The sequence below is a fragment of the Ictalurus punctatus genome, unplaced genomic scaffold (genome assembly GCF_001660625.3).
Source record: "Ictalurus punctatus breed USDA103 unplaced genomic scaffold, Coco_2.0 Super-Scaffold_100, whole genome shotgun sequence".
Classification (NCBI taxonomy): domain Eukaryota; kingdom Metazoa; phylum Chordata; class Actinopteri; order Siluriformes; family Ictaluridae; genus Ictalurus; species Ictalurus punctatus.
This window is the reverse complement of record NW_026521086.1, coordinates 2,198,460-2,215,782: the sequence shown is the minus strand read 5'-3', so window position 1 is coordinate 2,215,782 and position 17,323 is coordinate 2,198,460. Positions and strand designations below refer to the sequence as shown.

Genomic DNA, 17,323 nt, shown 5'->3' with positions numbered 1-17,323 from the left:
CTATTTTGAGTGAAAGGATTGTATTCATGTTCTGTAGAAAATAAACCCTTTAAAGTTATTTGGTGATTTCGTATTTATTGACTTTTTATCATTCAAGCAATTTTAAGCCTTTATCTCTGTAATGTTCTTCCCTATTTGTGGATATTCTCGAGTGAAATAGACGAGGCCACCTAGGGAACACATGAAGTTATGTAGGAGCAGTGATGAGAATGAAATGACTAATAAGATTAGAAAGACATTAATAATGTTACTATTAGCAGTAAATTTGTGTACTTTATTACGATAACTATACTGCTATGTACATGATATAATGTTAATGTGTTAATATGTTTTAAATGTGTTTGTGTGCTGTCCTTATACCGTGTCTAGGTCAGTCTCCCCGGCGCGCGCACAGACATATATAGTCAAATCGGAGCAGCGAGCCATAAGATCCGTTATGACGTGACGTTCAGAGTTCTATAAGTTTCCTGATGGTATGCTTGACGGTTGTTCCGTTTATGACGCCGCAAATGTCGAGGTTTTTAAACGTTGTGGTATCTGAGCTGGCCTCTGTATTCATTGAACGGAGTAGTGTTTAATCATTGGTCTATCTAACCTTTTCATGTGGTTAGTTTCTTTGTTTGTTCATCTATGTTTAAGAATGGACACTGAAATAATATATCCAGATATCTGTACAGCTGCTGTGTGACAATGTAAACTTAAAAAACCCCAACATTTCCATGTCTAGAGAAGAGGGTGCGTTCTTTAAAAATTAAATCATAATGATGATGCTGTGAAACAGTTCAGAAGCTCCGTGTATTGTCCTTGATACGTGAAAACTAGACAATGCACAGTAATAACACTGATGAGCCGCGTCAGTGTAAAATAGCCCAAACCTACCTTCTGTTTCAGGCGGCGTTGTGCTGGATGGAGCTTGACTGCCCTCGTGTGTCCAAACTCAGGAACGGCAGTTTCCCTGAAGGGGTATTCTGTTCCAAGTTTGTGGTAGTTAGCCAAGAAATATTACATGATTACTATTACTCTCTCTCCCCTTTTTAAAACCTGTTCACGATAATTATTGTATACATTACCTTTATTTTTGTAATCTTCTCCCCTATTTGTGGATATTCTTGAGTGAAATAGATGAGGCCACGTAGGGAACACATGAAGTTACCTAGGAGCAGAGTCTAAAATATCTTTTTGAGGGACCTCAAACTATTATCATTTGCTATACTATTGATCATTACGTTAAGTACATCTTATTCGTATATGGAAAGTACTTAATGAAGATAATATACTTTATATTTTTTTATGTAACCATTCAAGTATTTGTTGAAATGCTTTTGTTACTGATAAATACATGTACATTTAAATTGATTTTGTTCTGTCTGTGATTTTGTAGATCTGGATGTTCAGCTGGTCTCAGATCAAGCATCCTCCTCTGTACTGACTCCACTATCCCCAGCTTCATCCCATTCATCAGATTCCACAATTGTCCTGGAGTCCACAAGAAAGAAGAGGAACCCAACAGGGTTAATGGAGCAGAATGAAGCAAGACAGGTAAGCTTTGAATAAAAGCATTTAAAATCCTCAATTACATAATTGTTTATTATTGATACTTATCTGTAGAAGTGTTTTGTAAATGTATTCTCGACATAAAGGAAAGGCATTAAAAATCCTCTTAAATTTCCATGAGCATGTCATAACAATGTAAGATGTTTTGGCAGAAAGTTGATTGTGTTCTGAGGGTCAATCCAAAGGGTGAGGAAATCTCCAAGGAGTATGAAAAGACCAAAACACTAGCAGATGTCACACATAAACAGATGGTGAACGCCCTGGTTGCAGACATGTTAGAGCTACATGGGTAAGAATTGGAGGTCACTTCCCTCCCTTTATCATCACAACAGATTCATGTGGCACAGATAAAGAATGCTATTCTGTGTTGCTATAAAAGGGGAATTTATCCTTTAACTTCTTGCAAAACATGCACACTTGCAAAGTAAACTGATTTATTTTGAAAGGAGGATTCCATCCTCAAGTGTGAGGACCAGTTATGCACTGGGAATTGTGACACTTTTTCCATACCTCCAAGATCCTTTCTCCAAACATGGATATGTAAGTTCTTGTATTCTGTCTGAAAACCCAAACCAGTGTGTTTTTATATTTTCTTCCCTTTTATAGTTTTAAAGTTAAAATGATCTTGTTTTAGATGAGTGTTTATAGGTTGCTCAGCTTTGTATTTTCCACTTGTTTTTGTAATGTTATATAGTCATTGTGTGAACTTATTGTGTTGAGTAATTCATTCTTGAAGCCAAGCACGAGATGCCTCTGTTTGGGTCTTTTCTTAAACAGGAACACTACTATGATCCTTTAGGGTAATACTGGCTTCATTGCATGGAGGATCAAGACAGTTCAACATAACACCTGTGCTGGCTCCCGGTGTCATTCCAAGACTGTTCTTCAGGATGGTCCAAAAACCAGACGAGAATCTCTGTTATTCTGTCAACAGCGATTTGGTGAGGAGTGCAGGGAGGCGATATCTACAATACGATATTCCACTGATGAATCTGTGGTCAAAGAGAAGATGAGAGCGACTTTCCAGTATCTGCAGAAGATGGTCGGTGAGGATGCATCATCTTCAGTCCTGGATTTGTTCACTCGTTTCCTTGCTGTATCTGGATTGGTAAGAAAGTATTTAGCTTTGGAAGTAGTTTTGAAAAGGAAATGACCTTCTCTGTAGTTATTAAATGAGTTCACTGGTACAGCAGAGAAAGGAGCTGTTCAATGATCACCATAACAACAACAGGCCGGTCCAAACTGAGAAATTCAACGTTCTAATCTTTTATATCCCAAATGTATGCATAAATAACACAGCAGATCTTAATTTTTAGTATTTGACCTTTTATCCATTTATGTCCGTTATGTTTAAACCTGTATAAACCTTATTTAAAGATCGACCACGATTTCTCCATGATGTTTGGTGACGAAGTGTCCAAGAAGTTCCTGGCAAAGTGGACAATATTCTTCAAGCCAAAAATCATTGCAGACTGCAAGACTCTTAAGAATATGGGCGAGCTGCTGTCAGGAACTGAACCTGAATCTGAGGACTACAATGGTCAGTATAAATTGTTATGTATTTTAAAAATGTTCCATTCTTTAAAAAAATAATTAAATAGAGATCATTTAATTATTCTGTGATGTCTTTAGGATGGGACAGCGATATGTCCTCAATCCTTTTGCAGCTGCATCTGCTCCCTCCAACCTCAAGAGGCCAGAAAAAAAAATATCCAAGATCAGTTCAGCTCAAGCAACCAGCCATCTTGTGAGCTATCTTAAGGTATGCAAAAGTTAATATTTAAACATCAGATCTTAATTTTACGAACTCTTGAGGTGTAGATTATTTTAGGATTCTGAGACCTGCATCTCATTTTGCATACTCCACCTACAAACAAGATGTGATGGTGCTAGTGATAATGTAAAAAAAACATGCAGTTTTATTTTAATATTTATTTTATGTCCCTTTGCTGACCTTCAGGAAGGAGCCAGTGTGACTACCTTCATTGAGAGTGCTGACACAAGACAACCATTCCTCCTCTGTATCAGTGAGCGAAAGAAGGATATCCCAAAGTTTTACATTATTATAGACCCAAAACTGATCCCATGTAAGGCGCACACGTCAGTGGCAGCTTTTGATGAACTGTTCAAAGTTCACTATGTCTTCAGTTTCTCATATGATGAAGCTCTTTGAGATTTCTACACATTTATCCAAACCAACATCTACAACATCGATGTCGGAAGAGCAAAGCAGAGCCCGCGTGTTAAAGAACTTCGAGCACGATTGCTGCAGCGAAATTAACAGCCTTGAAGATGTTCACGTGTTTTGTATGTAAAGCACACCTCAGAACTTGTTTGGCTCTTCGTCAACATTTAAAATTTCAACATGGTTTATATCCTAGCAAAAAGTTACATTTAAAATGTGGAGAGCCAAGTCACCTGTTATCATTTCCAAAACCATGCACTGTTCTCGCAGCAAAAGCACACTTTACAGATTCTACTCTATTACAACGATTTTGAAATTGCTAATCCTCTAGGTTCCAAGAGGGGGATCCACAAACTTGGTTGTATCTATTTTACTCTAAAAAAAAAAAAAAAAAAAAAAAAAATCTTCCATCAAAGTGTAACTCTGTACTGATTAATGTACATCTTGCAGCTCTATTCTACATGGAAGATCTTAAGACATACGGTTTTGATGTGATACTAAAGCCCCTTATTGATGACCTGAAAATCTTAGAAGCCAAAGGCATACAGCTTCCTTGTATTGAACCACCATGGTTTGGCTCAGTAATTCAAGTAACAGGAGATAATTTGGCTTTAAATGGCTTACTGGGATTTGTGTAATATTTCAGTGCAACTAATTTCTGTAGGCTTTGTTTAATTAGTAAGGAAGAAGTTCAATCTATATTTTCTGAAGATCATTCTGGCTTAATTTTCCGTTCCAAAGAGGTTCATACTGAACATTGTAAGGCACTAAATGAAAATCCTGAACTGCGGTCAATATATGGTGTCAAAAAGTCATGTGTGCTCAATTCATTACAGTATTTCCATTATACTGATAACTATGCTGTTGACATCATGCATGATCTGCTAGAGGGTGTGGTACAGCATGAAATTAAACTGGTTTTTGAGTACCTTGTTAAACAGGATGCAGAGCTTTAATTATGGTTACACAAACCGTAAAAACAAACCAAGTGGGTTAAAAATGGATGATATGGGCAAACACCTGGGTTTGAATGCCATACAGTCATGGTGTCTTCTGCACAACACTCCACTGATATTTGGTGGTCATTGAAAGGAATAACAATCACTGGAACTTTCTCCTACTTTTGATGCAGATTGTCAATATAGTGTTTTCCTACACCATAACTGATGGGATGATATGTTACTTAAAACATCTGATCTGTGATCACCATACTCTATTCAAAGAATTGTTTCCTGACAAGACGTCGATTCCCAAGCACCACTTGATCTGAGATGCATAAAAAAATTGGCCCTCTTATCCATATGTGGTGAATGCGATTTGAAGCTAAGCACCATATTTTCAAAAGATGTGGCAAAAAATTTCAAGAATCTCATTAAATCATTAGTAAAGCAACATCAACGTCAATTGACATTTAACTATTAAAATTATTGTTTTAGAAGGTTTGAATTTGGTCCTACATCAAAAACCATCTGTAACTTGCAAGGTGGGGAAGAACTCAGTCAGACATTATATTTAGAAGCCTGTTTGAGTGTTACAAGTACAAAGTGGGTCAGACATTATGGTACTGAGTATCAAGTTGGTATGTTCATATGCACTGGATGTACCTATGATCTCCCTGTGTTCAAAAAGATCTGTGAGATAATAATATATGAAGAGAGTGCTTTCATTATTTCCTGCAATGTAAAAATTATGTACTATGATGACCACTTCAATGCATACTGTATAGAAGATAACCAAATGGATGAGTTTTCTGTCATCTCTGTGAATGAACTGACACACTTTAGGCTATTTGACCAGCAGTGCTCTAATGAGAATAATCAAAGAGAGTACATAGTGCCCAATTGTTATATTTAGAAAGACTTGACCTGAGGGGTCAGTAATGTTAACGCCCTTGAAAAAAGAAAACTATTAAAGCAACCAACTTGTTTTTTTTCTTTGTTTGCCTTTTAGATTTGTAATCATTTAAATGTTACTTTAATTGTGCAGTAGCATATTAACACTTTATAGTGTTAGAGGCAACTCATTTAATAGTATGCAATTAACACTATGAGATTTAATGAATTACTCCTATGAGAATTAATTTCTAACACTACACACTGGTGTTGAGAAACTAACACTTGAGTAGTGTTCAATTTCAACTATACAAAGAGTTGATGTGAACTCTATTAAAGTGTTAAAATGACACTGTGGAGTGTGGACCCCTCCGGACACTTTAAAAGTGTTGAAATGAAACTCCAATAGAGTGGATTTGTTTCTGTGGATTTTGCTGTGTATGTATATTTTATAATGTTAAAGTGCACACCTTGATTTCTATTATAATAACATTATTAATGTATTTCTAATGTTATTAGACATGTCATTCTCATCACTGCTCCTAGATAACTTAGTGTTCCCTAGGTGGCCTCATCTATTTCACTTCGAGAATATCCACAAATAGGGAAGAACATTACCTTTATCTTTGTAATGTATACAATAATGATCATGAACGAGTTAAAAAGAGGACACAGTAATATAAACCATGTAATATTTCTTACCCTACTCGGGCCTAACTACAAATGTACTCTTATGACAGAATACCGCTGCTGGGAAATTGCCGTTCCCGAGGTTGGGCACACGAGGGCAGTCAAGCTCCATCCAGCACAAGACACAACGCCGCCTGGAACAGAAGGCAGATTTTGGCTACTGTACACAGACACAGCTCATCGGCGTTATTACTGTGCATTGTCTAGTTTTCACATAAGGACAATACATGGCTCTTCTGCACTGTTCATCATCATCTATAAAATAAACAAAGATTATGTAATATACATAGCAGTATATTTATCATAATAAAGTTCACTCATCAATAATGAATAATAAACATTTCTATATGTTGATAGAAATATAAAGCATGTTTATATATATATATATATATATATATATATATATATATATATATATATATATATATATATATATAAATAAATGTGTCCCCTTCGCTTTGTAAATATTATCTAAATATTCAAACAGCCCAAGAAATAAAATTAGCTGTTTTTTGAGACGATGAAGTGACTCTTAAAAGAGCCTTTGTGTATATTAGACGGAGTTGTCGTTTAAGCGCATTCTCCGCGAATACGGCAGGCCAGCTGAATATCCTTGAGAGAGATGGAGAAATGTGAAAAGCTAGCACTGTGGCTATGTGTTTTGCAACCATGAGCTGTATTTCAACGCTTTTTGGCCACAGCATGCTGCCTCACAAACATCCCAATTCATGCCCGGCTTTTCCACAGTCGTTGTGTTTATCCAGGTAAGGATAAAAGTTACATTTCCATCCATCCATTTTCTATACCGCGTAATCCTTCTCAGGTCACAGGTAAAAGTTACATTTTCCAAAGAAATTTAACTCGCTGAGATGGGCAGTCCATAGGTAGTCGGTACCTAGCCGCCCAAGGATTGGATTGCATTGCGATGGCTCAACTATGGAGTTGTCCCGTTCTGTGAGACCTTTGGGCCGTCTCGCCGCATTGTCACCCTTCAGTTTATATGACGGCACAGTTCATACCTCAAGACTTGAATAAAATCTATTTGAGAAGCAGTCATCTAGTCAGCGAACATTAAACCCTCATTTGCATAGTTTTCGTTAAAAGTGGGAGGCCACAGACAAGGTGGCTGAGAGGTTAAGGTGATGGACTGCTAATCCGTTGTGCTCTGCACGCGTGGTTTCAAATCCCATCCTTCATCGCAAGCTTGTTACTTTACCTCCTCTTTCCAGCAATATCTGGCATTATTGCAGTCTGTCTCACACCTACAAGGCCTACAAACGGGAAGCTTTGTACAGGTCCCTGAGCTAGCACTAGAGAGGGTGGAGAAATGTGAAAATCTAGCACTGTGGCTACACATTTTCCAACCGTGTGCTGTATTTCAATGCTTTTTGGCCACCGTTGCTGTAAGGCTCTGGCGTCTCTGGAGGTCCATCAATGCAGAACGCATTCCGCAGTCCAGACGACAGGGGCAAAGAACCTGCACCGAAACCTCTTTATTGCTCCACACACCGGGATGTAATTTCATATGCGTGAGCTATGTCAGCAAGAGGTTAAGGTGATGAACTGCCAATCCACTGTGCACAGCCCATGTGGGTTTGGATCCTATTTTATTGTAAAGACCTTGCTTAAGCGCATTCTGTAAAGGAAGCGTGCATGGTGCAGACACTGTTGGCGTCTGCATGAGCAGTTAGTCTGAAGGGGAAATTAGGGTCAGGTGTTTTCAATCAACGGGATGACAATCAGGTGTGAGTGAGCACCCTGTCTTATTTGAAGAACAGGGATCTACCAAAGTCTGATCTTCACAACACATGTTTGTGGAAGTGTATCATGGTATGAAAAAAGGAAATTTGTGAGGATCTCAGAAAAAGAGTTGTTGATGCTCATCAGGCTGGAAAAGTTAAAAAAAAAAAAAAAAAAACCATCTCTAAATTGTTTGGACTCCACCAAGGAAACTCACGAGCATGGCTACCCTCCCTATGGAGTTCGACTAGTTTGGGCAGAAATGGTAAGGCTTGTAATGTTATTTTGGTGAAGGCTTAACTTTCAAAACTCACTTCTGCATTGGCCGGGAATCGAACCCGGGCCTCCCGCGTGGCAGGCGAGAATTCTACCACTGAACCACCAATGCTTAGTTTAAATAACTAAAGACTGTGCTGCTTCAGCAATTTGGTTTCAGATTTGAAAAGGAGAATCCTAAGTCTCTTCTTTATTTCAGCTGCAGTCACACACTATATTTCCAGATACTGTATAATATTATAATATCTCCTCTCTGCTCAACACGCATGTAATACAGTCTACGTACCGTAGAGCAGTGTTTTTCAACCACTTAGCCGTGGCACACTAGTGTATCGTGAGAGACCGTCAGGCGTGCCGTGAGAAATTGTCCAATTTCACTTAGTCTTAAAATTCTTATTTATTAAAATTTATTCATTATTATCTGCAAATAATAAGCCATGGTTGAGTGTCTGTGCTGTAATATAGTGACTGGCAGAGTAATGTAATATTCGTCCGGGTGGCAGTAGGTAATTGCCTCCTACCTTCTTAGAGACAAGAGAATTAGTGACACATGCGACAGGTTGTGGTGGCAGTTATGGAGAAGTTTTAAAAAAGGAAAAATGCAAACTCCGAACTGGGCCCTGGACAAGATTGTGACCCAGGTGAAGGGCCTAGTATGAGTGGTGGTAAAAAGAAAGCAAAGATGGTGAGCTCGAGCAAAAGTTATCTTTCGTTAGGATTTACTTTCACCAGCGATGAGATGACCCCGACTCCATTATGCTTGGTGTGTGGCGAGAAGCTGTCCAATAGCGCCATGGTGCCAAGCAAGCTTAAACGCTATCTCCAAGCGAAACACCCGTCGCATCAAAACAAGCCGATGGACTATTTTGTTTGCCTGCGTGAAAACACCGAAACAGGCAACATTAATGAGAAAAAGCACAAAGGTAAATTAGAAAGCCCTCAAAGCTAGTTGCTGCACTTGTAGCTAAATGAAAAAAGTCCCACACTGTGGCAGAGACGTTAATACTACCTGCCTGCAAAGACACTGTCAACGAGTTGCTCGGCCCTGACGCGGTTAAAGACATATCTAAACTCCCGCTGTCAGATAACACAATCGCCAGACGTACTGATGACATGTCTACAGACATCGAAAGCCATGTTTTGGAAAAGATACGCATCAGTAGGAAATTTGTGTTGCAACTTGATGAGTCTACGGATATTCTCAGCTCTTGGCCAATGTGCGTTTTGTGGATGAGATGACATTAGAGAAAACTTCCTATTTTGTAAGGCACTGCCAGAAAAAAACAACAGGAGAGGAAATTTTTTGGGTCACATCAGAATATCTTGACCAGGGAGGACTTACGTGGGAAAATTGCACAAGTGTTTGCACTGATGAGCTGCAGCCATGGTTGGGCACACCTAAGGCTTCGTTAGCAGAGTGAAGGAAAGAAACCCAGATCTTATTGTTACACACTGTTTTCTGCACCGTGAGGCCTTCGTTGCAAAGACTTTACCAGCAGAACTAGTTCCTGTGTTGGATGATGTTGTGCGCATAGGGAACTTTGTAAAGACACGACCTTTGAAAAGTCGTATATTTGCATCTTTGCGTGAGGAAATGTGAGCGAAGCATAAAGCCTTATTGCTCCATACGGAGGTCCGATGGTTGTAGCATGACAAGTTGCTGGCCCGTGTGTATGAGCTGTGGGAGGAACTTAAAGTGTTTCTGACAAACGAGAGGTCTGATTACTCAAATCTGTTTGCAAGTGATGAGTGGTGTGCAAAGCTGGCATACCTGGCAGATATATTTCATCATCTGAATGAACCGAACACACGGATGCAAGGCCGAAATGAGAACCTGCTTACAAGCATGGATAAAATAAATGGATTCCATTTAAAGGTGCACCTCTGGCAACAACATGTGCAAAGTGCCAACCTTGAGATGTTCCCACTCACAGAGGAACGGCAAGATCACCCTGCTGCAATGTGCGAGGTAATAGGCAAACATCTGAAAACTCTTGAGGAGAAGTTGTCATTTTATTTCTCTTCAGCCTCCACCGAATGCCTTGACTGCTATTGGAAAGGACATAACTTTACAGGAGCAGGTGGAACTAACTGAACTGAAACAAGATCGTGGTTTAAAGCTAAGATTTGCTGAACTTCCTTTGGACAGTTTTTGGTTGACCGCTCCCAAGGAGTTCCCCATTCCGGCCAACAAAGTTTTGACATTGCTCCCATTTTCCACAACATATGTGTGTGAGCTGAGCTTTTCAAGCCTAACTGCTATAAAAACTAAAAACAGAGAGAGACTGAAAGCTGGTGAAGAAGAGCTTTGTGTATGCCTTTCTTCAATTCCTGCCAGGATATCGGCTTTGTGTTCATCTAAACAGGCCCAGGTTTCACTGTGAGTGAGTATAAATAAATTGAGAAACTATATTGCAATTACATATACTGTATTAGGCTACAGAGTGTCATTCTGTAACATTTTTGGTTGGTGGTGTGCCACAAGATTTTTCCAATGTAAAAAATGTGCCATGGCTCAAAAAAGATTGAAAAACACTGCGTTACACTACACAATTTAAGAAGCTACACTTACTTCTGCTTCCATTTTAACACTTTTCAGTTTTGGAGCAACAACAACAGCAACAACAATAACAACAAAAAAGTGTTGGAACAAAATAAAGCTTATTTTCCATTCCAGGTTGCAGGTATTCGCGGGTGCAATGCAACACTGTTCCACACACAAATAACTCTTTTGAATGGTTAAATTACTAAAATCAGAAAGCGCCACCAGCATATCTGACAAAGATGACTCATGAACCGATTCTTTAAATCACTAGCTGAAAACGACGTATTGAATTTACACAAACGTCAAATAACAAATACAAAATTCTACTTTCTCATGAATATGGTATAGTGCATTGCTTAATCAGCAGTTTTTCTTAGAAAGACAAGATATTTAAATTGAATGAATTTAATGAAACCACACATCAAGCTGTCTTTTCTAACAGAACATTAAATTTAGCATTAGCTCCCAGTTTCAGAAAGTTCTAGCCAGACATTCAGGGGGAAAGAATCAGAACAAAATGTAAAATAAAAAAAGTAGTGAAAGATGAAAGTGAAGGAATAAACAAGGGGTTTGTGTCTTAAAAGTTGAGTAATTAAAAACTAAAAAAAAAGCTGTGAGATTCAGCGTTTGTCACAACGATGCCAAACGCTCTCCCGACTATTTCTTTGGGATTGTTCCCAAACTGAGAAATCAAGGTTCTTCAGTCATGCTTCCCCCACAATCAAGCTTTGGAGTTGACTCCATATTCACAACGACTATAGAGTCGACTCCAAAGCTTGATTCCTTTGAATCGACTCTATTCCCATTACCTGGTATCTACGAATTGACACCAGGTATTAGGAATCGCCCTTTTAATCATGATAATGATCCTATGTACTTAATACTGTGGGTTGTTCCCCTAACCTTTAATTCGAGATTTGTGCTGAATCGATTCTTGGAACAGACTCACTCAGCGTTGCAATCGATTTCAGAATATTAGCAAGGGTTTGAATCGTTATCATTTCCCCTGCTTCCATTTGTAGGAAGCTGCCTTAATCACGATGTACCCAGGCTACGCAGGCAGGACCGAGCTCCGGGACAACCTGGAGGCCGCTTCAGATCCGTCTCCATGATTGTGCCCGACCACGCCGTCATCGCAGAGGTGTGCTCGGGTGCCGTCATTCATTACATTATGTAATGAACGCAATAACGGATGTATTCTGGCGTGTTACAGAACTGTTTCACGTTGTCTTTTTTGCTGTAGGTGGACTTGTGAGCTGAGGGCTTCAAGTCCAGTGAGACTCTGGCGAAGAAGATGATTCAGCTGTATAAGCTGTGCAGCAAGCAGCTTTCCCGGCAGGACCACTACGACTTCAGCATGAGAGTCGTCAACTCTGTTATCGTCATGGCCGGGTATGTTCGTCTACGAACAGGGTGAACATATTAGATTAGATTAGATTCATCCGTTGTTTTTTCTAAATTGTTAATTAAAACTATCTATAAATGTAACAGATGTCTTGCTGGAATAAATCGAGCGTGTGTGTGTGTGTTCCAGGTCTCTGATGCGAGAGGACCCACACCTGAGTGAGAACGTGGTGTTGATTAGAGCGCTACGATACTCCAACCTGCCCAAGTTACTCAAGGATGATGCAGAACTTAAAATAAAATAAATTGATAAATAGTAAAGAACGCCAAAGCTTACATATGGAGTATCAAAGGTCATTATCACAGGATCACTGGAATCAGGAGGAAATAACCCTAACCCTAGGAGGAAATTCCAGGACAAATTAGGAAATACAATTAACTGACATTTGCAAATTCTTTGCAACTAAAAAGCTGTAATTATATAACTTTTTTTAAAGCATTTAAAGTATATAACATTAGCACCTTGTAATGTTATACCAGATGAAAAGTAAAGAATCCTGGAACATCTGAACATCCATAATCTGAAAATCTGATTGAAAATTGAGCCTAGTGTCAATCGAGTCAATCCAATCTTTCTTGTGTGCGTTTAGCGGTATTCTGTCGGACCTCTTTCCTGGTGTGGCCGTCCCCGAGCATGACTACGGCGCACTTTAGTCGAACATCGAGGCAGCTCTATGCGCCCGCTCCCTGCAGCCCGTCTCCAGCATGACCGCCAATGTGATCCAGCTGTATGAGACCATGCTGGTGCACCAGGGGGTCTTGCTGGTGGGCCCTACAAGAGGCGGTAAAACCACAGCGTACCGTGCCCTCGCTGACCCACTGCGCACCCTCCACGAGACAGAGGGCTGCGAGGTGAATCCCTTCTACAAGCCCATCGAGACCGACGTGCTCAACCCACAGTCAGTAAGCTTGGACGAGCTGTATGGTGAAGACGACCCTCTCACACGGGATTGGAGTGCCATCAAACCGTCCCTCGGCAGTGACACCGCCGACACGCACAAGTGGGTGGTGAGTGACGTACCTGTGGACGTGCCTGTGGATTGAGAAAATTACCTCCGTGTTGGACAACAACAAGACGCTCTGTCTGGCTAATGGTGAAAGGATCAAGCTCACACCTTCTACACACATGTTATTCGAGGTGTTACCCATCAGAGACAGGTAGCACTGGTCCTAAAAACCATCACAAACAAGCACAAGAATGTCATTTCCAAGAAGATTTTTTTTTTACATTAAACGCGTTCCTGATGGAAAGGTCACACACGAACGTATCTTTAAGACTTCACTCTTTCACACGCCTATAACGAGCGATAAACGCATTCGAAGCATGTTATAAAGCCTCCGTAATGCATTACGCATAGTATTTAAATAAATATTATTATAATAACATGCACTACACTACATTATGCATTATGAATTCTTAACGTATTGTTAACACGTCTTTACTGTGAGCGGGATGATGACCAGACGCAGGCAGGCTCCCGGGTACTCATATCCGTAGACGTACTAATACAGAGCCATTCTGGCCACGCACTTATCCAGATCCACGTCCCAGTATTAGCACAGCTGCTTCTGCCACTCAAAGTTACTGCTCGAGTCCACCTACGTGAACACATACACAAAGACATGTGATATATATACGATCTCATTGTATACGAATTGGGCATTCTCGCTGACGATATAGCGTATAATGAGTGCATTCATACTGTATAAACCTGGGAACTGATTTGCATATGCACTGTTGTCAGAGCTGCAGTTATTTTTAAAAGATTTATTAACAGCTTCTGACCAATCAGATCTGACCACACCCATGATTCCCTTTGCTCTGAAGAGAAGGTGTGTAGCCATCTGTACCCTTTCATTGACGAGCTCAGTGACGATGTCTCTGGTGTGGACATCCACAGTAATGAGAGCTGTGATGATGCTCTGATGTATTTTGGGTAAGTTACCCTGAACCAGAGTGGCCAACACATTCAGCCTCTGTATAAACACACACACATACAGAGTAATACCCGTACATTACCACATATTACACCATACACCATTATGTCATGTAATCAGAGAAGGAAATCTGAACTACAGTTCCCAGCAGCCACTGCACTGGTAAGCACTTGTGTATTTAGCCAGTTTTCACTGCACTCTTTGTCTCACGTTTGTCTTTCTTTACCTTTGTCCCTGGTGCTGTGTTTTTCTCTTTGGTTTATGTTGTCTTTGCCACAGTGATTTGCCCCAATGTCAGCGTCTTTTGTATTTTGTTTAGTTCTTTGTTAAACTTGAAAAATCTGCACTTGCATCCGTCTCAACCTCCATATCGTGACACAAAAATATAAATATAATATAATATTATATATATAAAATGTGTGTGGGGGTATATATTAATAGAGAGAAGGCATTTCTTCTCAGGGGGGAGGGGAGTAATCAATAGGAAGAAGGATCTGAGAGGGAACATGGACAAAATTAATGGAACTTTTTCCTGGTTCGGCCCTAAATTTGGGCCAGATTAAATTTCATCTGTACAAGTTGGACAATAGGGATGGGGAACATAGATCCAGTACCTTTAAACCCAATTAGAACTTCTATTCCAACCATTAAAACCATTTTTTATCTTGAAATCTAGGAGCTTACCCAAACAATAAACTCTAATCACCTAATTTTTAACCAATAAAAACTCCTTTTTCTAATGTTGAAACTTAGGGGCCAACCCTAACCCTGAACTTAACCATCAGAAACAAATAATATGTTCTCTAAACTCATCCTCCAACCCCCAATAGTTAACCTCACCTAAAACGTCTTACATTTAGACAGATATTTTTTTAAAGTCTTTAATTTATTTATTCATTTTCATATGGTTCATTTACATGTGATTCATTTACGTTGATTCATTTTCATGAGATTCATGAAAATTATTTTTTTTTTAAAGTGGCAGAATTCATTTTTAACACAATATATAGATTTAAAAAATGATATAATTTATTTTCCATTTTTTTATACAACTGATATTTTCTCATAGAATGTTAAATACATATAGAGGAATATATACAGAATGAAGGACAAGGTTTTGTGCCTGTGCCACCTCCCACACCAATGAGTGTTGGGTTGAGTCATCCCCTAACCTAACCCTGCCTGAGCCTTTTTATTAAAGGTGTTTAATTTAGTTTGATGTGGTTTAGTTTGTTAGAATGTGAATTTATCCGTTATATGTAGGCTAGCTAACTGCGTAGTTAACTAACGTTAGTCAGCTGACAAGAAAAATATCAGACTTTTTCCTCATTCCCTGCCTGTCCAAACCCTGCCTCCTCTACATCAGATGCCCACGATGTTGAGACCAACTCGACCAGTGAAAGTTCCCAAGTGACATTTGAGTCATCCCAGCCCGTTTCAATCGGTGTGCAATCTTTTACAGATGATGACAGCCAAGCGCAGCGAGTTGAGTCTTCTCCCATCCCTGCGGCTCTCATCCCGACAAGACAGTTTAAATCAGCTTGGCTACAAGACTTCGCCTGGTTACGTTATGACAAAGGGAAAATGTACTGCACCTTTTGTGCTAAAGCAGGACAAGATATTGCTGGTAAAACAGAGTTCATTACCAGTTCGAGTCATTTTAAAAAAGAAACCGTAAAGAAGCATGGAGAGAGTACAAAACATGAGACCGCCAGGGATTGTGTCATTGCTAGGTCTGCCCCTCGTGCCACCCCAATCGTGAAAGCAGTGCAACGTGCTAGTGATAAAGTCACTGAAAAAGAGATGAGGGAATTGAAAATAAAATTCAATGCAGCCTACATGACTCTGAGCCTGAATAAGTAGGAATTGAATAAAAAAGTGGAAAAAAAGAAACAAATGACTGCACATTTAAGTATTTACGATAATATGATTCAAGATGGGGGCAGCACTGCTACTGTTGGGCCCTTGAGCAAGCCCCTTAACCCTCTCTACTCCAGGGGCGCTGTATCATGGCTGACCCTGTGCTCTGACCCCAACTTCCTAACAACCTGGGATATGCAAAGAAAAGAATTTCATTGTGCTGTAATGTATATGTGATCAATAAAGACTCATTATTATTATTATTATTATTATTATTATATGACGTACTGAACATTGCACATATTGCACACTGTGTCTACTACTTTTATCTCTCATAGAACTATCCACAGTCCAAAGGCTGTGGAGCTAGAAGGCTACGTGTGGGAATGACAAAAGATTTTTAAAAATAAAATAAAAAATGTATCAATACATGAAATTAGATTACACAATGTAGTTGAGGTTTACATGAAGAAGCAGAAATGTAATCATGCTTATCTTTCCTATAGCACAAATGAAAAGCCCTCTCTAGAAGAGCAGATTTGTCAAATGAAACTTTTTCCTTCTTATCCACTGCTACGGTAAACTAAAGAGTAGATATTCAAATGACACTGCTAAATATGACTAGCGTTAGCTACGTGTAGTAGTGCAAAATAGTCCATCAAATGTATTAGCAGGTGTAGCCTATACACGAGTCCACTATTGGTCATATCACTATTGAGAACATGCCCCAAATTCATTGCTTTAGTAGAATTTAATTGTAAGTGAAATGATAATCACATTGTAATGTCCTTTGTATTTGTGCAGTCTACAGGTCCTCTAACACTCTGTTAAATGAATAAATGTAAATGTACTACAACGTAAATTTTGTTTTAAATCAATTAACGCAGAAATTACACACAATGTTAAGTTGATGTAATTATCAACATTATTATGTCAACACAACTCATCAAAATAATGTGTACAACTTTAAATATTTAATTAATTCAATAAATTAGAATTTTTATTTTGCAACCACACATTAAATTTAGATTGTGGGGGTTTGTTTTGTATCTCTCCGCTGTTAGAAAATACATGATGGTTGAATGTGAACATAAATGAGCAGAATGTAAGCTTGTGAAATAAATTCAACTTTATTGATTGCACTTTTGAGAAATTCGCATGACTTTGAATAAAAATTTACTGAAATAAATACTCTAAAACATTGATATACCCGAAGAAATGTAAAAAAAGAAAAAAAAAAAAAAAGTTTTTACATACATACATACCTTCTAAATAGGTCCCTTTAGGAGGTAAACGTTT

General features: G+C 39.0%; 2 protein-coding genes and 1 non-coding gene across 6 annotated transcripts; 2 read left to right on the top strand and 1 right to left on the bottom strand.

Moving 5' to 3' along the window:
- Positions 1–365: 365 nt before the first annotated feature.
- On the top strand, positions 366–5,673 carry LOC128629633 (uncharacterized). 4 transcript variants are annotated; one of them, XM_053678416.1, is made up of 8 exons: positions 366–963; positions 1,382–1,539; positions 1,707–1,843; positions 2,001–2,094; positions 2,354–2,662; positions 2,932–3,094; positions 3,187–3,316; positions 3,515–5,673. In XM_053678416.1, the coding sequence occupies exons 2-7, from the start codon at positions 1,516–1,518 to the stop codon at positions 3,303–3,305; spliced, it is 846 nt and encodes a 281-aa protein (XP_053534391.1). In that variant the 5' UTR covers positions 366–963; positions 1,382–1,515; the 3' UTR covers positions 3,306–3,316; positions 3,515–5,673. The 4 variants fall into 4 exon arrangements, 3 of the variants coding, with proteins under 3 accessions (XP_053534391.1, XP_053534390.1, XP_053534389.1); XM_053678415.1 differs by having other exon boundaries at positions 366–984; XR_008393980.1 differs by having other exon boundaries at positions 366–1,539; positions 2,332–2,662.
- Positions 5,674–8,318: 2,645 nt separating this feature from the next.
- Positions 8,319–8,389, bottom strand: trnag-gcc (transfer RNA glycine (anticodon GCC)). The gene has a single exon. It is a non-coding gene; the product is annotated as a tRNA-Gly (tRNA).
- A 3,643-nt stretch (positions 8,390–12,032) lies between these two features.
- On the top strand, positions 12,033–14,305 carry LOC108261600 (dynein axonemal heavy chain 6). The gene is made up of 2 exons (XM_053678464.1): positions 12,033–12,214; positions 12,357–14,305. The coding sequence occupies exon 2, from the start codon at positions 12,932–12,934 to the stop codon at positions 13,268–13,270; it is 339 nt and encodes a 112-aa protein (XP_053534439.1). The 5' UTR covers positions 12,033–12,214; positions 12,357–12,931; the 3' UTR covers positions 13,271–14,305.
- Positions 14,306–17,323: the final 3,018 nt, after the last annotated feature.

Bases quoted from the DNA above. Each gene is read 5' to 3' on its own strand.
- LOC128629633 (XM_053678416.1), top strand. From the start codon at position 1,516: ATGGAGCAGAATGAAGCAAGACAG. The intron at 2,095-2,353 runs GTAAGTTCTTGT...ATGATCCTTTAG, and splicing joins CTTTCTCCAAACATGGATAT to GGTAATACTGGCTTCATTGC. The intron at 2,663-2,931 runs GTAAGAAAGTAT...CCTTATTTAAAG, and splicing joins TCCTTGCTGTATCTGGATTG to ATCGACCACGATTTCTCCAT.
- LOC108261600 (XM_053678464.1), top strand. From the start codon at position 12,932: ATGACCGCCAATGTGATCCAGCTGTATGAGACCATGCTGGTGCACCAG.